A 26474-nucleotide genomic window follows, 5' to 3' on the forward strand; every position below is an offset into this window, starting at 1 on the left:
ATATTTTGTAAATATTTTATGAATGCCAACAGATTTTGCAGGCAATTGAAGCTTCGGTCAGATATCAGGATGACAGTTGATATATTAAAAAAAAAAACAGATTTAGTATCTTTTTACGACATAAAATAATAAAACCCTTGGGCTTTTAGATACAAAAACATGTCTAGCACCCTTAAATTGACAAGTAAAATCGAATTTGGAGCGTCTGTGATACGTAATTCGATGCCCAGCCAACTCTTAGCAGCTTTTTGCGGCTATGAAACCATAAAATCATCTTCAGAACCGCAAAGGACTAGTTCTTAATGCTTAATTTAACATGCCACTTTTGCTACACCACAATCACCTACTGAATGAGACTTTGAATCGACACGGTAAACAGCCTGTGATATCTGCAATATGCCAAACATGAGCAGATCTTAATAAAACATCCATGGAAGCCATGAGGCATGAGCTAAAACTCGGCATTTTCATAAGCAGCAGCACAATATTAACATCCATGTCCTTTTTCTGCACGGCACATCCCTCTCAGATAAGAAGAACATTACCCTCATTTGTATTCTCCACGCTGGCCTCAAACTATATGATAACGTCTAGAAGTGAGTTCATAATTGCCACACCCATTTCTTTCATTTTCTTCTATGTCAGGGAATCTCTACAAGGCAGGGCCCTTCGGACCCACCCCTGCAGAGTAAACCCCAGTCCCGTGCACCGCACTATCTGAAGTTTCCCTACATGGAATTGGTTAAATCGCTGACTTTTCACCAGGAGTGTGGCCCCAAATGATTGTTTGCATTCATGAAGTGTTGAATCTTGGACCTTGAAGGGAGTGATATCCCAAAACCAAGGCCTTCACCACTTGGGCCAACTCCTTGGGGTTAATTGCCGTACCCATTTATTACCATTTATTATCAAAAATATAATTTCGATCATGCACCAGTCCAGTTATATAGAGGAAATCTATGGCCACCCTTAGAGATAGCCACATTTAACAAGACCCCAAGGTTGCACAGCATTCCAGCGCACTTGGAAGGGTTCCCCAACTGCATGTCTACCCTCAGCTGGACTCATTACAATGCGAGGCTCATACAGCCCCATACACATCACAGACAAAAGCAAATGTTAATGCATGCATACCTGGGTGTTGCTCCATTTTTAGCAAGAAATATACATCTCATTGTGTCACTTTTGAGAGCTAATGTTGTTGACATCTGCACAGGACTGTGCCCCATTGCTAGCAGTGGCATCATCAGTCTTCACCCTCCGATAAAAGAGGACATATGCAGCAGCTGTCTTTACTTCTTCCTCATTTATGTGGGATATGTGGTTGTCATCAAAGTTGTACCACCTATTCTCGTCTAGAAGCTTCACATAACAGAAAATAGTGTATCTCAGGACGAGGTATTAGAAAAAGTAGAGTCCACTAAAAAGTAAACTGAGTGGAAAGTTGGTACAGAGGCCCCAGGTATGCATCTATGTATATGCTAAAATAAGAAAAACAATGGTTACAAAATTTTTCATATGTACTCGTTATAATAAAAACAGTAGAGATCAACAATGAACAGAAAAGCGACACCCACAACAGTGTCGAATGCCATGTTTAAATTTCAAAAGAAACTGAGAGTTTGCACCAGCTCAGGAGAGCTGAAGTTTGGACAAAAGACAAAATCTTAGAAAAAAGAGTACCTAGCTTTCTCACTCACCTTGATATGCGCAGTGTAGTGCCCACCACCCATGCTACCATAGTGGTTAGTTAAGGCATATAGTTCATAGAGTTGACGTTGGGAATTGTTTTTGTTGGCTACATAATTTGTTAAGTCAAAGTCGTGAATAGGGAAGTTGACAAAGGTTTCTAGCTTCAGCAGGTCCTTATGCTTCATCGACCTACTGTATGAGAATCTCTTTAGATGGATCACTAATACTTCGGGAAGCCTCCATAGATCAAGCTTTTTACTTGCTTGCCGTTGCTCTTTGCATTGGGGACAGTACCTTCATCAGATACACATCACAAATCATGCAAGTGTCTAGTTGTTCAGTGAGTAGACATTCTCTCACATGCATTTTGTATTGATCACAGTTTTAGAATTTTAGATATTCTAACTGATATAAGAATATTAGACTAGAAGCATCAATAGGAAGTGCAAAGTGGTGGAAATTTCAAAATTCTTTATTTGAAGTAGGCTTAGCAAAGTGCAAAAATGTTATGATTCACCAAAAGAAGCATTGAGTGAACGAAAAATATCTCAGAACACAAACTACATGCAGTCCCATTAAGTGACTAAGGAAGGGCATTTGCATGCAATCAATTTGAAAGTGGAAAATGCTCAATTTCTAAGACGTCTCGGTCTCAAAGTAAACTAACAGAAAGTAACATCCTGCACCTACTTCCATGTTGCCACAACCATACGGTCCTAGTGGAAGGCAAGGTAATCAGCCAGAAAAAAGGTAGCTCAACCATTGCCATTTTCAGTCTGTAGAATATAGTTCACACAAGGGAACAACAAATTCATTTTTCTTTTGAACTAAACTGTATTGGTCTATAATGCGGGGAAACTATACAAAAACATCTTTAGTGAATCTACCACTAATAAATCAATCTTTATATTATTTATGCCCCCTTAGGTTACCACCAGTTCAGTCAAAATGCATCATGAACAAATGCACACACAAAACAACAAAGACAACAGTGAGGACAGCAACATAGTAGTCATAGCAGTAGCAGTAGAAGGAAAAGAAGCTAACCACATCTCTTCAGGCACCAGTGGTTCTTCACGCAGGAAAGCTTCCAGGCAGGTGTACAAGGATAGAGGCTCAGTACGGGCTTTCTTGCTAGGTGGCCCATTAAACACTTCTGGCAAGTTCTCTAGATAGTGTGTATCATACTTTTCTAGAAGCTTCTGTGACCAGTCAACATAAACTAGTATTGAAGTTGATGATAAGGACAGTCTAATAGGCTTGTCCTCTCCCACAGACAGATCAATGCAAGCATTACTTTCATCAACCAACTGAAGAGGTAGTCTGAGTAATGCTACTGCTTCAGAATTAGTGCCATCCTTGTTTAGTGAATTTGATGTAGAGGAGTCCATGCATGCTTCACCGGAGCTGATATCACAGCACTGGTCAGAAGCAGCTCTACTGGTGCTAATATTAGAAATACCAGTTTGCCCTAGGCTCTCTGTTCTTGCAATTGGAGAAAGCATTTTGTGAACAAGTAACTGTATATTCCCTCTTGTAATTAAATCATCACATGATATTGATGAGACAAGAGGAGTCCCATAGGGTTTCCATCCTGACGTGGTTTCGGCATCACTAGTTTCCCTACAAGACACAAAATTGTAAAAGAACAAATTCAGAACTGGCACAACACAGGAACGTACCATAAAGAATGAAACTGACAAGGGAAATCTTTAGTTTTCTAAAGTGATACTGCCGTTTTTAATTTTTTTCAAATGATTATCACTGGGTTGACTCTGTCCAAAAGGTAAAAAAAAAAAAAAAAAAAAAAAAAAAGAACGACTCTGCCAACCATATATCATATTTCAGTCTGGGATTTCTCATTTTCTATGATATATATTTTATATAAGTACTTATAAAAAAATATGTATATTTTATATAAGTAGGCCCTTTGACTAAAGGCAAATATTCTTGGTCTGGAAAACAATAATAACAATGAAGAGAAACTTTTTTGATAAATAACAATGAAGAGAAACTTTGCAGTCTCAACTAGCAAAGAACCATCTATGTCCTCAGGAAATCTGTGATAGTTATCAAAGCAGTGGCATTAAGACTAAAAAGTTCATTGCAAAAATTATTGGAAAAAACGACCATGATCAAGACCAAGACCATAAAAAGTTCATTGCAAAAATTATTGGACAAAACGACCAAGACCATATTTCTGGGGTCAAGGCTACTGGAAAGAGAGACAGAAGAATAAGCAGCCCACTTTTGTATCATTCTAACTAATGTAGCATTCATGAAACTATACATACTGCTCTCTGTGGCGGTGTATTAACTGAAGATATTTCGTGTTCTTTTCCAGCTTCGGCATTTTGTAGGCAGCAAGGTGGTCATCATCTTTGATGGTTGACAACATTGTTAAAGGATCTTCTAGAAACTTTTGAATCAAATGGTTTCTTATCTGTGAACCAAAGATTTGAATGATTTAAACAAATTAAACATGCATAAAATAATTCCATTACAAATTTCAGAAAGTTCACAGCTGCAAACCTCCACAAGCAAAAGCTTCTCGCTCTGCTTCAAGGAACATGCACTGCTAAGTGCCAGGATTAAGTCCCTGCAACGTCCCTGCTTAGGGACAGTCACAGTGCAAGCAGATGGCAAGGCACTTCCATCACAAGTAAAAACTGTCACTGTCATGGTGCGGGTAATGGTAAGCTGGAGTGGTAATGAAAGATACATGAAGGGATCAAATGTGATGGAGACTTTATTGCACACTGGACAAACTAATGTCGACTTGAACTGGCCCTGTCAAATGGAGAATACTTAGCATTAGTCCAGAAGCATTAGTAGGCAAGTGAATGAATTTGAAAAAGTAAAGACATATAAAGAGGAAAATAAATGGCAAGTGTTTTGGCAGGACGTGATCAAGAGATTTATCCTAATGTGAGAAAAAATAGGAGCATAACTGTCAAACCTCATCTGAGAGTTTTACATTTATTGAGGTGAGAAACCTAAATAGATCAGAATTTGAACCATAATGTTTAGCTATGGATAAAAAAGTTCTCCATTTTTTTAAGAAGTTCCTTTTTCTACATGTTATTTTCCACACGAAACTTCACATCAACAGCTTAATTTTCATTCATACTCTGTAATTCAACTTAACATGATATAATTGTATAGTGCCAGGATAGGTATAAATTAAAATCATTCAAATAAGCTAAGGTTTCCAGACACATACAAATATATTAGATCTAAATAACTACATGAGAAACATTGTCTTCCAATGAACCAAAATACAAATGAAGATTTTTGTTGACAATGCTTCTACACTCAAGATTATTGCTATTGCGTAAGTGGTTATTCTTTGTACAAAGAATTATTTTCTTGAAACCCATGAATTTGAGAACAAGCCCTTGAGAGCTAGATATTGAATGCCTCTTTCAGTTCCTGTGTCATAATAAAACAATTATTGATAATGCATGCCTTTTTTGGTCAAACCATCAAAGGTTTTGATGCAGAACATGGGATCAAGACTGACAGGCACTCCTAACAAGGTATGTCAACCCAACCTTTTTTAGTATGAGTTATGATCCATCACATTAGAAAAAAAGAACTTACCTTAGAAATTTATCCATTATAACGTCTACCAGAGTACCCTTTCCAACAGCAACAGTTTGACTACCAGTCTTGATAAGCCATTTTAACTCAAAACAAGCAAAACACAAAAGCTCCTCAGTTCCCTACTGACGCCACGGCAAAGAATTAAATGATACACTGTCATTTTGATCTACACATGGAGCACCATTTTGTAATGGCTTCGATTCTTTCTCAAAGTATTCATTATAAGAATCTTCATAAATCTTACAGCCCAAGTGGAAATGCCACTGGCAGAGCTTTGATGTTCTAAAATACTATTCAAAGGAAAATTTTTTTTTTTTTTTTTTGATAATTAATAAGAAATTTTATTACCAAGAATAGGCACAACCCAAGTACACAGGATGTATACAAAGAAAATACCTACTGCACTCTAGAAAGCAGGAAAACTAAAACAGATTCAGTACATTATCATCATTCCTTGCACAGATCTTAGCCCACAAACACAAAGTAGAAAAGAAAAAATTCTGAAAATCTTCAAAAGAATGCTCTATCTTCAAAACATCTTCCATTCCTTTCCAGCCAAAGACACCACATTAAACACAAAGGAATCATTCTCAATCTGGCAGCTACACATTTCCTTCCCTCAAAACCACGCCAACATGCAAGAAGATCCACAACTTGTTTAGGCATCACCCAATATAAACCTACCCGATCAAAAACCTCATTCCACAAAGACTTTGCCACCAAAAACCCAATATAAGGAAAAGTACTACCAGCCCCTCCCCTCAATGCCTTGAAATATCTCTTATCCTCAAAGGCACTGCTCCAAGCAGCAGTCTGAATCATTTATATTCACCATACAATTGAACCTTAGCGAAGTGTTTGAATAGAAGAAACCAAATATTGTCATTTCCATCTCACCCTACCATGAGAAATCTTGAGTTCCAATAAAAATTGTGATATAAACAGTTCGTATGTTCTCTTATTTTGGAAGTAATAAAAAATTTTATTGAAAAAAAAAAAAAAAGGCTAACCCAGTGTAATGGTGACCCCAAGGAAGGCCCAAGCCGTGTTTGAACCCATGCTTCAAAAGAGCTAGTCAATATTATAATTGAAGTTCCTTGAAATCATTATAAAGAGTTTGAACTTCTTTCTCACGAGCAATGTGGAACACCATTCACTGCCTCCCTTAAATCCCTCTAATGTTGTCATCAAATCATTCTAACATATAAGTGGCTCAACTCAAATCCCACACTTCTTTTTATGTTTGACGTTGATACCATTGTAATAATTCAAGGAAGGCCAAAGCCACATCTAGGTGCATACTCCAAAATGAATAGTCAACGTTACAATTGAAATGAAGTACTAGTAATATTACAAAGGGCATGAACTTCTACCTCCCAAGCAATTTGACATCTCATTCACCACCTTCCTATACACAATCCGGGTTATTAGACCCTCAAAGCTTGATCAGTATTCCATGTAAGCCATCCACAAAAGTGAAAAGACATATAGGGATGATTAATTCCAAAACGTGGGGCCCTTGCACACCATAAAAAGGCATAAAACCATCAACCACACTAGATATTTGGATACAAGATATCATCAAGACTATACTCACTTGGCACACATCAACAATTATAGAATCGTTCCGAGCAATATGATTCGCCCAGTACTCATCAGCAACTTCTTCATCAGGTCGTCCATCAGCATCCTTGGACTTTATATAGGGTTTGTGTTTGACACGATTCAAATCTTCGTGAAGACCATCTAGCAGGAATGCTAAAAGTTCCTGACAAAATAATAAACCATTTTAAAGATGCAAATTGCATGGATACTGTTAAATGAATAAAAGCTACATGACAAGCACAAAACCTGAGAGTCATGCTGATTGTATCCACTAAATTGAGGTGCAAAGCGAGCGAGCTTTGCTTTAAAGGATCGGGGGGCAACTGGCATTCTCCCAGGTGCCCATAGCTTCCGAAGCAACTCACCAAATGCTAAAGCTAGTTCACCCTACAAAATGACCATTTCAATAACTATAATAACAACATAATAGTACTACTCATATATTTGAATATTGATAATGTATATACCAGAAACAAGTGCGCCAAAAACTAGCATCAACGTTTGGCAATCAATAAAGAATAGTATAAGAAACATCGGTAAGAAATATAACACCCTGGATTTAGTATGAGAGAGTGGTGAATGGGATCCTACAATGTGTAAGGAAGAGAAGTTCTTGTGGTTGCTAATGAATATAAGGGACTCCAATTGTAATCTTGACTAGTCTTTTTTTAGTATAAGCATAGATATGGTTTATATTTTCCTTGGGTTGTTACAAATGATATTAAAGCCATGTTCCCAATCAGAAGAGTGGGATTTGAGTGGTGCCACTTACAATGGGATGGCTTAACAAAGATGTGAAGGATGTAAGGGGGGAGGAAGAATGTAACATCTCGAATTAATTATTAGAGAGTAGTGAACGAGATCCCACATTGTCGAGATGAGAACTTCATTCATTTTAAAATAATTATGATGGGCTCCACTTGGAATAGATTATTCCCTTGGAATATAAACCAAGATATGAATTGGGCTTTCCTTAGGTGCTTAGAAAGTGGTCATACCCTGAAGTTCACATCAGAGTGGTGAATAAGGTTCTACATCACTTGAGAGGGAGTCGCTTTTGGAATTTATAATGATTCCAAGAGGCTTTAATTTACAAATTATAATACCATTTGTACGACAAGGAAGTTCAACCTCACATGTTGGCTTGTACTCTAAAAGGCCTAGTGAAAGTGCTGCACAGAGAAGAAAAAGAAGACCACAAAAAGATGGGCTGAAGTGTCATAAATTGGCACAAAAGTCAAAAAGGATAAACCCAAAGGTAGATTGGCACACAAGCAAAAAAGGACAAAGCCTAGGGTAAAGTAGCGAGGAACAGGTATTTTTACAGTTGAACCCAGTTGTAGGATAGCTATATCAAATAGTTGAACCCGAAAATGCACTAGTTGCTTTCCATCAGCACCTATAAACCATTACGCAGAATGAACCTCAAATTTGGAAGTAAGCCATCCTCATTGTGCTTGATTAAGAATGAAGTAAAACCAAGCAACCTGACAGTTATTCAGTGTTTATGAGCTGTGTAATAAGCCTTAAAAGGTATTTGGCCAAAAATTAAAAAACAGAAAATGCATAAATCAGATTTAAAAGGGTGGACATAAGGTTTATCGATTAGAAAATGTGGTCATAAGGTAGAAGGTCTCACTAGAACAATACCACCATACAACAGCCTCGATGATCTAGTTTTATTCAATGATGAAAATGAACAACATGGACGGAGGACCATCTCGAGAATAATGATGTATAGAGGGTCTAACAACAAAAATTTCACTCAATTGAGAAATAAAACTGGATCTCGAATGCAGATCAGGATTTTGCAATGAGCAACAAAGGTAACTTGGAGACCATAATGTATTCAACAATTCTGTGGAGTGGTTTAGGCGAGGAGCTCAAATTTCACCTAGTGGGGTGGAATATTGAGAGATGGAGGCTTGGGGATCCATAATGTGAGGGCCTTTAATGAGGCATTATTAGGAAAATGGTTGTGGTGTTATAATAAGGAGAGGGGAGCTTTATAAAGAAGGGTGATTGACATGAAGTATGGAAGTGCACGGGAGGGTTGGTGTTCTAGGGAAGGTATGGGGGCATATGGGGTGGGGTTATGGAAATACATAAGGAAAGGTTGGTGTTCCTTTCCTAATACTCGACTGTGTGTGGGGATGGCAGTAGGGTCAGCTTTTGGAATGATGTGTGGGTGGGAGATACAGTCCTGAAGGATGCTTATCCTAATATTTTCAGAATTGCTCGAGATAAAGAAGCTATGGTGGCAGATTTGCAGGTAATAATCAATGACACACAGGAGTGGAACATAAGTCTTACTCAGGATGCACATGATTGGAAAGTTACTGGGATGGTGGAGTTAATCAGCTTGCTGTACAACACTGTTATTGATGCCATAAATGAAGATAAGATGGTATGGAAAGGATATTCTTCTGTGTGCTCCTTTTATGATACAATTACCATGCATCAAAGACACAATAATTTTCCTTGGAAGAACATTTGGAGGAGTGAAGCACATACTAAAGTTGCATTCTTTGTATGAACAGCAGCATTAGGGAAGATTCTCACTATGGACAACCTAAGAAGACGAGGCCTTATCATAACAGAATGGTGCTGTATGTGCAGAAAGAATGGTGAATCAGTGGACCATCTACTTTTACATTGAGAGTTTGCTCGGAAATCTAGAATTATTTCTTCAGCAGAATGCCTATAGCCTGGGTCATGCCGGAAAGAGTGGTAGAACTACTAGCAAGTTGGAGAGGAATCGCGGTGACATCACAGATTGCGGCCGCATGGAAGATGGCTCCTCTTTGTATTCTTTGGTGTATTTGGAGTGAAAGAAACGATAGACTCTTTGAAGATCAAGAATGCTCCCTGGAAGAGTTTAGGAGGTTTTTTTAGAAGACTTCATTTATGTGGGCCATCGCTTTAGAGTTGAATGGTCTCAGCTTCCATGATTTCCTTATATCAGTTACTAGATCCTAAATAGGGGTATTCACATGTATACTTATAGTGTACCTGGACTATGCTTATCAATAAAATTTCTTATTACTTGTCAAAAAAAAAAAAAACAATTCTTGAAAAATAACAGGCACTACAAACTTATCCAAGAAATTCAAAAAAAGTGATTTTAGACATCAAATTCATATAAAATCTCAAAGGACATTAAAATCATACTTTGACAAAAATATTGAAGGTTTCACATATTATAAATATATTTGATGCTTACCACCATGCCCAAAGGGTTCTGCCAGTTAATCTCTTGATGATAATCTTCCCGAAAATATCTAGCAAACTCTGGTGTGTGAACAAGGCACTGGATTGAACTGTTCATAAAACAAGTGTTCCCAAGGTTCAACAACCCAGTCAAACCACCAGTAGCACCCCTTGTACTAACGCTGCTGGTTCCATAAGCGTTTTCAACCTCTCTGACCAGAGAAGTCTGGTTCTGATTCTGTGGCAGCTCTATAATGTTGCTTCTAGATGCACCCTTACTTGCTGACCAGCCTCCTGCAATTGATAAACTTGACTTAGAAGGCTCTATAAGAAAAGAAGTAGCTTCCCTCTGCGAAGATCCATTGTCCTGAACAGAAGTCATGGAACCAGCCAGTGCAGTACCATTCACATGGTTAAGGACCTCCACCAGAATCTGTTTTAATCAATTAAAGAACAAAACAAAAATTGAATGTCAAAAACCCGAAAATGTACCAGGTAAAATCAAGATGAGGGAGGCCATCATCAAATATATAGAACCAGAAAGAAATGAGCTGAAAGATTTATACGAGGGGGAAGAGCTTTTCATCCTTTAATGTAAGTGACATTTTCATCCTTTCATACCCTATTACTTTGGGCATCTTCTATTGTATTGAATGGAACAAGTCTTAATGACTGTTACGCTACTATCCGTAGCACTTAGTTTTTAACTAGGCTCTCTTTTGTATACTCCCTGTGTACTCGGGCTTTGCCTATTTACGTGAATCAATAAATTCTTTTACCTATCAAAACAAAAAATATTTGCATGTTTACATTTTTTTTTAATATAGGTATGCGATCATTTTATTCATAAAGGCAAGGCAAATATGCATGTTTACATGTATCACATTGCTGTCATTATTTTCTGTGCTGGTGCCAGTAGCATGTGTGAGTGAGTAAATGAACCTAGTTAAACAAAGTGTTGAAATGTTAAAAGCAATGATGGAAGCCGTTATCCTTTCAACATGATGTGGCTTGAATATCAAATATGCTGAGCACCAGAACACGTGGCAACTGAGCTTATACCAGTTATACTCCTGTTACATTCACATGACCATCAACAGCAATTATTGAATTTTTCATTCCCTTCTTTGATAAGAATGTAAGCATTTTTCTTTTTTAAAAGTAGAAGATTTAATTCATAATGGAAAAGTAGGCATAACGCAGGAAGTATATAACATAAGAATGTCAGCATCTTAGAGTCTTATCAGTGAATAAATGCATAATGAATACTGTGACTTAGTTTCTCTCATTTTTCTTTGCCTTCTTTTTCTGTATCCTCGGCACAGGGGATTCAACATAAACACTTTTTAGAAGCTGGCACAAATATATGCTGTACAAGCCATAAAAAAGAAAGTAATAAAATAAAATTCCAAAGACAGTAAAAGATGACCAAGCCCTATAGGCATCTAAAAAGAATGTTCTTTTAGTTTAACGGGGGATGCATATCCACTAAATAGCCAATTGTTTAACAATCATCTCTCCTATCACCCAAGCCCTACAGGTATCCAAACAGAATGTCCTGTTAGTTTTTTGATCAGTAGAATGTTCTTTTAGTTTAAAGGATGCATATCCACTAGATGGCCACTTGTTTAACAACCATCTTTCCTATCATCTCAACATCCATCTTTACCCCTATCCAAAACGATTATATTTATATCATTCCAAAAAGATCGTAAAACTACTTTTTAAGTAGTCTTCCACAGTAATGCCTCTAACAGACCATGCTGCGATCATATCACCTACGATTTCCCCCAACAAGAGAAAACATTATTTATGACATCTCAACCACCAAGATTATGATCACTGGCGTTCAGAGTCACATTGACTGCACGGCTAATGTTAATGTAAAAAATAATATGTAGGAATTTTCTTATGACAAAAATTAGTCCAATTGAGTTGTAATATGTTGGGTAGAGTAAAAATTGCAAATTCACAAGACCTGATGAGGTCAACCTAGTCAAGAGTAAATCAGCCATAACTTTTGGCTCTTATATTGGATTTAGGTGATCTTGGTGGCATTGGAAAGCTAACTCAATTATCTGCAAATTCATGTTTCACAAAGATCTTCAAATTCCAACGTTTATTGGGTAGAAAAAGCTCGACAATGACTCAACAGAAAAAACTGGACAGAAAATTCACTTGATAATGACTCAACAGAAAAAAACTGGACAGAAAATTTGCTCGACAATTGGCTCGAGCAAAAATCCCTAGAAACACTTTTTCTTACACAAATCCTAAGTATATATAGAATAATATGCACAACTTTTAGGGCATGGAGAGAAGCCAGTGCTGTCGTATTCATTGTATTCTTGAAAGAAAACCCTAAGGAGATCCATTGAGTGTTCAAGATCGATTATCTCTTGATAAACAGACCTCCATCATATTGTACTCGTGTTCATGTTGAGTCCATTGGTATGGACGTGTTCGTTAGCCAGAAGAATTTCCAAAGCTGCCTGGGTGCAGAGATGGAGTTAGTGCTCGTGGTGAAACTATAGAAAGGTCGGCACTCCGTAGCTGCCATGGTGCAGAGATCGAGTGGGATACTCATGGTATTGCAAGCCAAATTTAGTTACTTCAAGAATCTTGTAAGTTTCAAGATTGGTTTTAACAAACTAAATTTCTATAGTGGATTTTAGGGGGTTACTTAAACCCAGAGTGATTTTGCATGCTAAACATAAATATATTTCCCCCTCATCTCTTCTCATAACAGAACCTCTATGACCAAATGAAATTATGGGCTAGATATCCACTGTTGAACTCCACGAGAAAAACTGCTCGTGAATTTTGAATTCTCTAAATAACAGTCGAGTACCCACGTCTAAAAGACCTTTTTTATGGATCAGTCTATCTACATCTAAAAGATGGTTCACACAACATAGACCATGACTTATGAAATTAAATAATATATTTAAATTTTCTATTAGAGCGGTTTTCACATTCACATCATACTTGTATTTTAGGTATTCAATGGCGAGTAAATCAAATGCAAACCCTGATTTCAAAAGGTAAAGTGACTTCTTTATAGAAATTAGTAGGCATAAATGTTGTGCCCTCTGGCTGTCCAAAAATCACACAAGACAATATTTAAGTGGTTCAGCAAATTGCCTACGTCCACTAGAGCCTCTTTTATAGAATTTGTACGAGATTTATAAAAAATCTACAAATTCTCATCTCTCCCTCACGTCCCTCTTAGTCTCTGATTTTTTTCTTCTCCCCCACCGCCACTTTTACACATTTAAGCTCTCCTATTTATAGGAGAGCAGACCTCTACGTTGCAGCAATCTGCTGCAGAAATTATGGAGTGGGTGCCTAGTAAAACAAAGCATGGTGGGTGGCCTAATAAAACAAAGCACCGAACGGTGCATGTGCAGCAGCCATACTTGCATTTACACTTGGGTTGACTCAACAATCACCCCCTCCACCCAAGTGTGCAACACCAGGCTGCTTGCAAACTGATTCATTCTTCAAATGAATGCACCTCTTTCTTTGACATGAGATATTTCTACTATCAAATGCATCTGCAGGTACATCTTCAAATGGATGTCCAGATGCCTCTCCAAATGCATCTTCAAATGCATTAGCATTGTCTACATCCACGGAGCTTGCAAGGGATTTTCTTCAGAGGAGATTTACAAGTAATTTATTGTACAATCTCAACTCTCTAGGATTCTTCTTTTGCTCGAGTCCATGAGTCCGCACTCATGTGCACCTTGAGCAAACTGAGCTTCACTCGAGCCACAACCGAACGAACAATCTACCTGGTGCCTTTACAGCTTTCAAACTAGGCTCCATAATCCTACAATCACACCAATCTCCAACTTGGAGACTGGTTCTCAACATGCTAGCCTCTATCTCTAGTATGATCCCTTATCATCTTTGCAATTTTACAGCTCATGTCTTCAAATTAGAAGACTAACTAAAGTGATGCATAACTTTAGTTCATCACGTACAGTGCCCTTTATCAACACATCTATATATAGGGCAACACATCTCCCACTGCACTGGGAATCAATGGTCTCACGGACCTTGACACATATCAGAGAACTTGTTGCTGAGGTCTCCATCTCTGACCTAGGCGACTGACTCCTCATCCTACTACTAACATATCCTATCTTCAGTCGATGTGCCCATCTTGTGTGCAGTCTCTGCTAACTTCGACTTGCATAATCTCCACTCTTGCAAGATTTTCTTCATACCGTAGTTCACTACCTTCATTCAGCAGGATATAGTTTAAGGTAATGACCACCATGGAGGTCTGATCGTCTTGGCAGTTATGCAATCATCAACTTTAGGTGTAGATATCCCTGGAACATCTGACGTTTTGCTCCTATCTCTCACACCTTTGCTTCATGTCGTGTTCTAGGGAGATTTCTTCAGGTTTAGATGAGGAAAAATAAAACTGAGTTCCTTTTACTTCCTCATCTAATTCACACGACCGCCAAGACCAATGAATCATTCGTGACCTTCCATGTCCTTTTGAGAAAACACTACTAAATGACTGCTGTCTACAAACTGTCTTTAACAGCATTGTGCACTGCAAGAAATACAACATCATATTTTTCTTCAGTCACCATATTCACAGCATCATTTTCAATTTTCTCCTAATTTTAGCAATCTCTTGTGGCATGTCTTGCCACAATTCCTAGCGAGTCACCTGTTATACAGATCTTGACTTACCTCTGTCCTTACTATCAACATTCAAGACCAACAACTCGAGATCTTGCCAGAATCTCTTCTGCACACCTCATCATCTAGGATAAGATCTCTTACATCAAGAAACTTCAACTTCGACTTCTTTGCAGAATTACTCATAGCCATTCTCATGACCTCCCAACCTTTTGACCACAACGCCAAATACTATTGGACAACAATAGTACATTCTGCATTTTCGGAAGTTGAACTATTTCTTCATCTGCACTTTGTTATTTGCAACTGGCTTTTCAAAGAAAGCCACAATGAGATCCATTGCAGTTCTCCTCTTAATAACATTATGCTCCATGAGTTGTATGACTGCCAAAACCTGCTGATATAACAAATTAATTAGCATCGTCCAATGATTTGAAGTTTGCTCCTCAAACTTCACGATTCCAACTGGCTTAAATCAAGCCCAAACGAACTGAGTCCGGCAACATTGGACTCCAACTAGCTGACATCAAGCCCAAAACCAATGAGTCTAGCACGACTCCAACTGGTTACGATCAAGCCAAAAAACAATTGAGTCTGCCACGACTCCAACTTGCTACGATCAAACCCAAAACAAATGAGTCCATCACAACTCCAACTGGCTGTGATCAAGCCCAAAACAAATGAGTCTGTCACGACTCCAACTGGCTGTGATCAAGCACAAAACAAATAAGTCCGTCACGACTCCGACTGGCTGCGATCAAGCCCAAAACAAATGAGTCTGTCACGACTCCGACTGGCTGCGATCAAGCCCAAAACAAATGAGTCTGTCACGACTCCGACTGGCTGCAATCAAGCCCAAAACAGATGATTCCGTCACGACTCCAACTAGCTACAATCAAGCCCACAACTGATCTGCAACTATGAACGGTTCAGATCGAAAGTACCGATGGCGAATCTCAACATTTCCACCGTACGGATGAGTCCAGAATGATCAAAATAGTTTGTCAGCGCTATTTGATCATCGCGATGGAACTCCAACTGGCGTAGATCTAGCCCAAAATGATCTACAACACGTGGACGGTTCAGATTGAATGTACCGATGGCCGTACGGATGAGTTCGGAATGATCCAAATAGTTTGTCAACACTATTTGATCATCGTAATTGAACTCCAACTGGCGAAGATCTAGCCCAAAATAATCTGCAACTCGTGGATGGTTCAGATCGAATGTACCGATGGCGAATCTCAATATTGCCCCCGTACGGATGAGTTCAGAATGATCCAAATAGTTTGTCAACACTATTTGATCATCGTAATTGAACTCCAACTGGTGTAGATCTAGCCCAAAATGATCTGCAACTCGTGGATGGTTCAGATCGAATGTACCGATGGCGAATCTCAATATTCCCCCTGTACGGATGAGTCCAGAATGATCCAAATAGTTTGTTACCACTATTTGATCATCGTAATTGAACTCCAACTGGCGTAGATCTACTTCAAAATGATCTGCAACTCGTGGATGGTTCAGATCGAATGTACCGATGGCAAATATCAATATTCCCACCGTATGGATGAGTCCGGAATGATCCAAATAGTTTTTAATCACTATTTGATCGTTGAAATTGGACTCCGAATGGCTTAGATCTAGCCCAACATGATCTGCAACTCATGGATGGTTCAGATCGAAAGTACCGATGGCGAATCTCAACATTCCCACCGTACGGATGAGTCCGGAATGATCCAAATAGTTGGAAAGAACTATTTGATCGTTGAAATCGGACTCCAAATGGCTTAGATTAAACCCAAAACGGATCTGAAAATAGACGGTCCTGATCGTTTGGCGCGTGGGATGCACGCGCTGAGTAGGGTGTATGGTCGGAGCGTGGGGGCGTGTGAGGCGCATGTAGAACACACGTTGAGGCTCTGTACAGCGCGTGGGCGCGTCTGTCACGCGTCTTCCATGTCTGGCGCGCGTGGGGACGCATGGGAGCGTGTGGCTCAGTCGTCTTCCTCCTCCGATGCGCGTGGAGGCATATGAGTTGCAGCAGATGCACGCGCAGATCTTTTAGTGGCGCGTGTGGGTTCCTCTTACCTCCATTTTCGATTCCGTTTGCGGCAACGGATTCGTCTCGACACGAGGAACACCATGGAGTTGTCAAAAATTGATTTTGACCAACTCTAATTTTCGGACAGCTCAAACCAGAGCTCTAATACCAATTGTTGTGCCCTCCGGCTGTCCAAAAATCACACAAGACGATATTTAAGTGGTTCAACAAATTGCCTACGTCCACTGGATCCTCTTTTATAGAATTTGTACGAGATTTATAAAAAATCTACAAATTCTCATCTCTCCCTCATGTCCCTCTTACTCTCTGATTTTTTTCTTCTCCCCCACCACCACTTTTACACATTTAAGCTCTCCTATTTATCGGAGAGCAGACCACTACGTTGCAGCAATCTGCTGCAAAAATTATGAGGTGGGTGCCTAGTAAAACAAAGCATGGTGGGTGGCCTAATAAAACAAAGCACCAAAAGGTGCATGTGCATCAGCTATACTTGCATTTACACTTGGGTTGACTCAACAATAAAAGGATAGCAAGTGATTTAACATTAACATACATCTTGATCCATCTGTATATTGGCATCATCGAGTGTTTTATCCATATCATTCATCAAAGCATGTTTCCGACGGCCATAGTAATCCCAAATGCACACCTGTAACAGAAAAACACTCTTAAAAGACGAAAGGTAAAAGTAAACTGAAGAAGAGTGTTTAGCAAGAAACAGAATAAAATTCAAAGATGAACGAAGGACATCCTAAGTCCTTACTTGATCCAAGTTAAGATAAAAAATTTCACATGCTTTCCTATGGAGCTCTCCAATGGTTTCCTGCCCAACATATTAGAATATTAAGATTAGAAAATTCGTTATAGATATATATTGTAAGTGGAGGGATGAAACAGGGAATAAAGAAAGATATAAACATCAAAGTCCCATGTTATACCTTCTTGCTTATTCTAATAGTAGAACGATCACCTTTTGGCATCATATGTAACTGTAGGCGCAGAGGATATACCTCAACAGCCAACTCTGTCTGAGAAAGACCTGAGCTGATTACTTTCCGAGCCAGTATTGGACCACCACCATACCTAATACATACAAGATTATCATTAATTCCTCAATACCTAATTTCAATGACAATATAGAAAGTAGGCAAAGTGGTTTAAATAGATACACACTTTTGGTCCCAATAATTTGTTTGTATCTCAAACTTGATGCCTAGAGTTTGAATTCTTCAATGAAATTGTTTGATCATATAAATCATTATAACGCTGTCCAACTTATCACATAAACTAAACTAGTGTTACAAACCTTCTTAGGTGGCAGTTTTTTGACGTTACACAAAAGCTAGCCAATGTAGCACAACCAAAGGAACATGACAAAAGTTCAACAACTAGAGCTGTACAAAAACTCCAAAACTTCCACTATAACTTCTTTAGCAGTTCACGAGGTTTGAGACAACAAGACCCTATCTCCCTTATTGTTCATTGTTGTTATAGAAGCATTGAGTAGAATGTTTATTGTTGTTGCGGATAGAGGATTCCTATCAGGATTTTTGGTGAGCTTTAGAAGTTCTATCAAGTTGCTTGCATCACATCATTTTTTCGTCAATGATACATTGATCTTCTGTTAGACTGGTTTGGATCATTTCCATCACTTATGTTGTCTTTTCTTATGTTTAAAGTTGTTTTGGGTTTAAAATTAATTGGTCCAAATCAGAATTAGTCATGAATCTAGCAAGGTTGCATGTTTGTTCTTCTCTAAAGAAATATGTTTTACATACAAGATGTGAGCCACTTCCAAATGAACGTTTCTGTCTAGAGAAGTTCGTCAGACCTTTCAAGCGTCAGCTTTGACAGCCAACTTCGCCAGACATTTCTCTCTCCAAACAAGAACTTCTTCATCACACTGGAGCTCTTGTTTTGAAGCTCTCATCGAACCGAAGCTCTTTTCGTTGAAGCACTCTCAAGCTCATCGCTCTGCGTACAGATCTGTTTCTCTCTCTTTCCTCGAAGTTCTAAGCCTGTACAAATCTCTCTTTGCATTAGCTTCTAAACAAGAGATAGAGGAGAAGCTCTCGGCCTCGATAGAGACTCTAGAGAGACAGAGAAAACATCGTGAAATCCGTATTCATCTTCGCCAACCATAGTTATGCCCCAACAAAGCTTCCTATATTGCTGAGCCTGCATACATTTGTAATGTACTTTCTCATTTGAAGGCTTTGATTGATACTCAACTCGTTTGCTACTCCAGTGGAATGAGTGCATAGATGGCTATTTCCGATGATGACTGCCGGAAATAACTCTCTTTCACTTAGTGTTTACGTCATTATGGGTCAGTTTGTGCAATTTTGGGTGGAATCCAAGACCTTCAAATTTTCACTAGAGGCATGGAGCTCCTCAATAAAAATTGTGGAGAAGAGCAAAAAGGAGTATCTAGTTATGGGTTGTAGCGGTATAAGGTGGCTGGTGGATATGGTGGAAGCTGTATTTCAGGCGGAAAGACAATTGGAATTCATCTAACACGTGCACGAAGGAAATAGAGCCTTAATGGCTCAACGATGCTCCAACATACACGACAGATTCTTAACTGTAACTAAATATGGTGAAGGAGGTCGGCAAGTCTAGTCATTCAAAAAGGGTATGAAGGCCTGAGTTAGGAGACATATTAAGTAAAAAAATGTGGTTTTGCATCTCTTTCAATGTATAGTGCATACCATTGGGAAGACCAAAACCATCCCTTATTTCGTAAGAAACGGTTCTCAAGCTTTTAGAGGAGTCGGATCCTTTCTAACTTGGTATGTGTCCATGCACAATCTGTAGAGGTTGTAGACCCCTTTCACTACTAAGTCCCTTCTTGCCCCTATTATCAAATTGAGTCACCAAAGCATGATCCGTATTTAGAGCTTCTACATATGATCGCCTCACCACCATGGTTGCATTTGGGTCTTTTTGCTTCAGCTCCATATTGTTGTTCTCATGATTGTGAGAAAATAGAGCAGCAAATCTACATAACTCGATAACAACTTTCTCCCAACCCAAGCCTTCATACCCCTCCGGAATGACTAGAACCCCCGGCCAACCTCCTTCACCAAATTTGGTTATAGTTAAGAATCTACCGTGTACGTTGAAGCATCATTGAGCCACGAAGGCTCTATTTCCTTGGAACATGTGTTTGATGAATTCCAATTGTCTTCCTGCCTAAAACGCAACTTCCACCATATCCATTAGCCACCCTATACCGCTACAACCCATAACTAGAGACCTCCAAACCCTTCTTCTCTTCTCAACAATTTTTATTGAGGACCTCCATGCCTCTAGTGAAAATTTGAAGGTCTTGGATTCCACCCAAAATCGCACAAACTAACCAATAATGTAAACACCAAGTGAAAAAAAAAAGAACTATTTCGAGCAAGCTTCACTGGAAATAACCATCTATGCACCCATTCCACAGGAGCAGCAAATCAGTGGAGTATCAATCAAAACCTCAAAATGAAAAAGTACATTGCAAATCAGTGCAAGCTCAGAGCTTTGTCAAAGCAAATCTGTGTATCACGACTTTCTCTGCCCGAGTGTGAGAGAGCTACGACGAAGAGGGATTCAATGTGTCTATGCTCACAGCATCAACACAAAATTGTGGTTGTAGGAGATGAATTCAAATATCAATTCAAATATTGCAACCCTCCCTCCCTCCCTCCCTCCCTCACCTCTATTTCTTGTTTAGAAGCTAATGCAAAGAGAGATCTAAGCAAGCCCAAAACTTCAAGGAAAAAGCGAGAGAAACAAATCTATACTCACAACGATGAGCGTGAGAGCTTCAACGAAGTGAGCTTCAGTTCGATGAGAGCTTCAAAACAAGAGCTTCAGTGCGACGAAGAAGTTCCTGTTTGGAGTAAGAAACATCCGACGATGTTGTCTATCAAAGCTGACGCTTGAAAGGTCTAGTGAACTATGGCGGAACGCCGAAGGTTAGGATTTCGGCATTCCTCTACAAGCTGTTTCTCCTGTGGTCCTTTACGTTACTACGTATGGTACACTGTTCACTATTCTACTATGTTGAGAGGTAAAGGAAAGGATAAGTGTGGCGAGTCACGTCAAATGATGAAAGTTTGAGGACAAAACATTTTATAATGAACTGTGCTCAGCAGGTAATCCTTTTCCTTGGAAAGGTATTTGGCAGAAACAAAGCTCCATCAAGGACAGCATTCTTTATGTAAATAGCTACATTGGGAAAGATCCTAACTATAGATAATTTGAGGAAGAGAATCTTGGTAATGGACAAGTGTTGCATGTGCAAGAAGGGTGGGGAAACCATTATATTTGTCGCTGCACTGCGAGCAGCTAGGAAAGTATGGGCCTCGGTATATCATCTTTTCGGTGTTCATTGTGTGATGCACTAAAGGGTTGTAGAACTTTTGGTTTGCTAGAGGAGTCAAGATGTTAATCAATGTGGCATGGAAGTTCATCGAGTAGCCTCATTATACTTAAAGTGGTGTGTGTGGAGCAAGCGCAATGCTCAAAATTTTGAACATTGAGAAAAGACGGTGAAGAACAAAACATATATTTATTATTTCTAAGGATGAAGATCATGTTAATCCTTGGCAATAGCATGATGTATATAGATGATCACATACTGCAAACATCTTTATGTCATAATTAAGTCCACCACATAAGTCATTAAGGCCGCAAGAGAGGCTCATGCTTCATTTGGAGCTCTTCTTATGTAACACAAGACTATGCTATAGATCATTCCACAAGACCATTCCGATTAGCAATTCTCATCGCAGCTGAGATTAGATCGTTTAAAGTTTTTATTTCACAATAACTAGCAACATAAGCAATAAAGAAACAATCAGATTTTCTAAAATGTGGTTGATACATATCTCAATGATGTATTACATAAATGTACAAGTATTGCAGCTGAAGAAACTATTTTCTCATTTGTTTTTCTAATAGACTAGAAATGCATGCTGCAAAATGTTTCCAGCTTTCATTTAGAAACCATGACAACAAGTACGCAAAACCCATGGTCTAGTGATGATTTTCGAACACATATTAATACCGATCTGCACAAGAAAACTAGTATAAAATCGTGTAAATGCCAATCTTCATTTCAACGAGTTTGCATAATGCTAAGAATTCCAAAGAATACATGAAACCAAAGAAAATTAAAGGACATTTTCACAAAACTCACCACGAATATAATTGATTCCAAACTTCTTGTGGAAGCAATACATAGTCACGGCCTTCTAGTAGAGTATCGTGAATCTCAATATCCATGCTAGCGTCGTCAGATGCTGCATCATATATCAAATCAGAATTATCAATACCAGCAGGCCTCTTTGGGGAGCTTGAACCAACCAAATCACCATGCTCTGACAAGGAAGATCCATCATTTGCATTATTTTGCTGGTCATGGTTCACATATTCAATCCAATGTTGCCACCATCTGTTGAAACCAATTAGCAAATTACAAAACAATTTCTGTCTTTAATTTTCCCAAAAAATATAATGGACAAAGAAAACTGGGAGCAGCACGCATGATACATCAAACTAGAAACAGTAATCAATTGTAACAGGATATTATATCACACTATCCCTTGTTTACAACTAGTTGAAGAACGAAAGCCCAAACCTTTTTTTCTTCTATTAGAAGAGCATATGTTACAGCAGTTACCATAGGAGAGACCTTTCATTTCAATACAAGCATTTTGCATCATTAAGGTAAATTAGGGGCCACCCCAATAGACCTCAAAGAAAGTGATTAAAGAGATTGGGTTTAATGGATTCACTAAAAGAGACACCTACACACCACCATAAATCACCTGAATGAAGGAAGGAATTTAGTATTTTAACATCAGTACAGTGTAACTCAGATATAATCCAATGTAAGCCATAATGCCACATCCAGGTCTCTTGGAATCGTTGAAATGACTGAGCAGTAAACAGACACCATTACGTCCTTTAATAGTAAAAGACTCTCAACTCACCAGTCCATACCAGCATTGATCATCTTTGTTTTAGACACCATGGTCGATCATCTACCATAACACAGTCTCTAGAAAAAAACAGTACAGCAAGCCAAGCTCAAAGGACTTATGAAGTCCCCGACCCAGCATTTAACTGACTACTTGCACATCACTTTGGGTCCTCAAACGCCTCACTTACCCAATGCATAGACTACCAGCTCACCTTCAACACAGTCAGCCTCCAGTCTATAGTATTATCAACTGAAACCCTCACAACTGGTTCACACTGAGAATGATTACACAAACACACTCGACATTATACTCAGATTGAGCGCGCACGCACACATATATAGATATAGGAACATTGAGAATACATTGCAAATGCGCTTAATCCACAAACCTCTACGTTATACTCAGATCGAGCATTACTCAACAAAACAGCCTCCTATTACACTCTAGGATCTCTAAAACACATGTAAGGATAGAGATACATAAATGATATTTTAAAATCCCCATAAAGTCCATCCTTGCAGGATGTTGGGGGGGAGGGGGAGCCATCCACAAAAAGAATTATGTCACAGAATAACAATTTCAGAAAGGAAAGCGTAGAAAGGAACCTCTGAGTGATTACATAAAAGGTGTCACCCTCTTTGCTATTAGCTTCGGCAGTCAAAGCAATGTCCCGGATCATAATCCTCTCTTCCTCTGGTGTCAGCTCTGTACTGCTTGCACTGCTGCACATCGACACCTCTGTCATTGTCCCCTCCATGTTCTCAGTTTTTATCCGATCTGAGATTATCACCGAAAATCTGAGATTGTGAAGTGTATTCTCATTTTATTATTCTTTTTCTCAGTGCCAAACTTAGTGGTGAGGACAATTTTGAAAGCACATAATGCCCCAAACCCAAAATGGGTGGAGGGTTTTTTTTCCCATAAAATAAAAATATTCTGAAGTGAAGATTTCAAAACTTGTTCAAAAATTAAATTTCCAAATATTGGGTATCCAACACGATTTACTAAGAAAAAATTCAATTAAATCAACCACAAAAGACCTCCAAGATTCAAGCAACCTCCAATTAACTCCAGCAGAATATCACTATTACCAATTCTCAATATCATGACCAGCATGCAACCTAGACTAGTGTAGAGGAAATTATTCATAATCTATGCATTCCCTTCCTTTCAAACTATGCACTGTTGCTGATGCACAAAATTTCGAAATTCTTTTTTTTTATCAGTAAAACAAGGATTTTATTGAACCTATAAAGCCCAAGTACACGAGCCCAAGTACACGGGACATATACAAGAGCAAAACCTAAGCATGTGAGTCCAACGATATGAGAAAATCAAGTCTATTCAGGCCATAGAAATCGATTATAATTGATCAATGGAATAAAGTCTTAAAAAAATAACTCTTAGCTCGTCCACTTTTCGAAATTCTGATTCATCCCCTTTTCAGTCATACCCGTGCAGCCAATACCTTCCCGCAAAGATTAATCTCATCCCATATGGTTCCAGCAGAAGATCAAGTCCTAACCATTTAACAACTTCAAGTTGACTAGCCGTGAAAAACATTGAATTTCCTAAAGTCTCGCCTCTGATTAAAAATAGCGGCACCCGACCAAAGAAATTAGAACTAGGTAGCACGGTGTATGGAGTAGCCTACATTCCGAAATTTAACCCAACAAAATAAGCGCTCGAGACTCATTTCCTTCGATTCCCATTCCAGAACCACGAGTATCTAAAAGAAACCAGTTAATCCAAAGAAAATTACCTTTGTTTCCGAGAGTACTGAACCGAGAGGAGCTACAAGTGACCAAAACTTCTTGGGTTGGACTGTGGAACGCGGTGCTGGGTGAGAAGCTCGGTCGGCTAGGGCTCGGTAAAGAATGATAGATAGGGAGGGAAAGATTGAGTTTGGTGTGAGGGATTGGGCCGTAAAGCGGGTATGACTCAAGCGGGAAAAGGCCCCAAAAGGTGGCCCTAAGGCGCGGCGACGATGAGTGGATTCGGCGGTGGGTAGGAGGAACCGGGGAAGGTGACAGGAAAACGAAGAAAAAATAACGGGAAGAAGGTAATCAGGGAAGGTGTCCACTGCCCATTGTCCGACTCCGACACCCTTTTTCCCTTTCTTTCCTCACTTCTAATTGGGTCGTGGGTTGGGCTGTGATTGAAAATTGTGAATTTTTTTTTTTTTTTTGGAAATTTCCACTTCCAATTTAAATATATTTTAGACACCAAAACATCATCATCTCTATAGGAATTTATTTTAATAAGCTGTCTTGATTTTCCTGAAAAATAAATATACAAACAAAATATGCTTTATAAAAGAAATGACAATGTTAGAGTAATTATTAAATGTGCCTACCAAACGTGTATTTTAGTATAAATGAGTTTTTTTTCTTTTTCTTTAAGTATTTTTTAAATATTTTTAATCATTAAGAAAAAAATAAATACATATATAAATCTACTAATAGTCACTTATTTAATTATTAAAAAAATAAAAATATATGAATGGCTATATTTAATAGACATATTTATTAACCATACTATCATTTTTTATTAAAAAAATCTAAAAAGTAAAGCATTTCACAAAAAAATAGTTTCATTCTTTTTACTTATATTTTCAATGATAACACTACTTTTACAAACTCTAACAAAACATATATCAAAAACTTTCTCACGTTGTACCTAATTTTTAAGATCTCACCGTTTTACAAAATCTCAAGAAACTCATCCATACCAAACTTTCTAGGTAATTTTAAAAGGGTAACGATACCCTTTTTTTTTTATATAAGTATAGTAATCATACTCTTACCACTCGAGACTACCCATTTATTATCGTGAATTTTTTTTTCGTTTCTTTTCCTATGCAGCATGCCCAGCCTTCCACCTGTTATTGTTGGCTCTGCTCATATGTCAAAGTTTTGACTGAGAAGACAGTTAGAGCCTTATGAAATTTAAAGCTCTTTCGTTTTCATTTTAAATTTCAAAACTCAAATCTCATATCCTTTCCTTTTGTTTTCTTTTCATTTTTGTTCTCGAATCTCAGACCTAACATTTCATCTCTAATGAAAATTTTATCGTAAAATTACTTTAAATGTAGAGAAATATGTATCTAAACTAAAGATCACCACAAGTATTTGAAAGATGCACACACATCGCCGCACCATGAAGGCAAAAAATTTACATGGATTTCCGTTAACTTTTCTTTTTTTGTAAGTACTTAGATGGAAATCCATAGCTTGGAGGACCTTGGAGACCCAGCCTATAGTCTATATCGCTCCTGCACATGACATGGTCCAGATGAAGTTTTTGGAAATGGCATTTTATATATCTTTTCTGATCAGTAGCCATTCAATATTAGAAGGAAAATCATTTGTTGATTTAGCAATCCATACTCCAGAAGTTTTATAAGGAAAACATTCAAGTGATTTCTCTTGGGCCGATGCCATTCAACTGTGGCTAGCCACCGAAAATGAAACCGACGCAAAGATTTTATTCTGAGAAAGAGAGTTCGTGTGCAAGAGACTACCCAACTCATTTTGCCGCTGTTTAAGGTGGCTCACCGTTGGGATGGGAGTTCACACTTCGCCAAGGCCGAGATGGGCTTCTTTTGTGCGTGAGGAAAAAATACCACTTGAATAAAGCGGGCGATTTGAATAAAG

The 26474-nt window shown here is 38.5% G+C and overlaps 1 protein-coding gene across 4 annotated transcripts; it reads right to left on the reverse strand.

Moving 5' to 3' along the window:
- Window position 1: 1 nt before the first annotated feature.
- Window positions 2–24960, reverse strand: LOC122304341 (ubiquitin carboxyl-terminal hydrolase 5). 4 transcript variants are annotated; one of them, XM_043116580.1, is made up of 16 exons: window positions 24581–24959; window positions 23424–23595; window positions 22032–22286; window positions 17782–17926; window positions 17607–17666; window positions 17397–17492; window positions 10516–10546; window positions 10127–10407; window positions 7150–7290; window positions 6896–7066; window positions 4225–4482; window positions 3987–4135; window positions 2740–3315; window positions 1701–1986; window positions 1135–1362; window positions 2–389 (listed from the first exon to the last, which is right to left on the reverse strand). In XM_043116580.1, the coding sequence occupies exons 2-15, from the start codon at window positions 23573–23575 to the stop codon at window positions 1180–1182; spliced, it is 2784 nt and encodes a 927-aa protein (XP_042972514.1). In that variant the 5' UTR covers window positions 23576–23595; window positions 24581–24959; the 3' UTR covers window positions 2–389; window positions 1135–1179. The 4 variants fall into 4 exon arrangements, with proteins under 4 accessions (XP_042972514.1, XP_042972497.1, XP_042972506.1 ...); XM_043116563.1 differs by having other exon boundaries at window positions 10127–10546; window positions 24581–24960; XM_043116572.1 differs by having other exon boundaries at window positions 10127–10546; window positions 23424–23615; window positions 24581–24960.
- Between the last annotated feature and the right edge of the window lie 1514 nt (window positions 24961–26474).

This window comes from Carya illinoinensis, chromosome 1 (genome assembly GCF_018687715.1).
Source record: "Carya illinoinensis cultivar Pawnee chromosome 1, C.illinoinensisPawnee_v1, whole genome shotgun sequence".
Classification (NCBI taxonomy): domain Eukaryota; kingdom Viridiplantae; phylum Streptophyta; class Magnoliopsida; order Fagales; family Juglandaceae; genus Carya; species Carya illinoinensis.

What these genes read in the sequence shown, in the direction of transcription:
- LOC122304341 (XM_043116563.1), bottom strand. Translation starts at nt 23,575, where the DNA reads ATGGAGGGGACAATGACAGAGGTGTCGATGTGCAGCAGTGCAAGCAGT. An exon ending in ATATACAGATGGATCAAGAT is followed by an intron (nt 10,547 to 17,396) that starts GTATGTTAATGT and finishes TGATTAAAACAG; the next exon opens with ATTCTGGTGGAGGTCCTTAA. An exon ending in AGAAGCTTTTGCTTGTGGAG is followed by an intron (nt 4,136 to 4,224) that starts GTTTGCAGCTGT and finishes TTTGGTTCACAG; the next exon opens with ATAAGAAACCATTTGATTCA.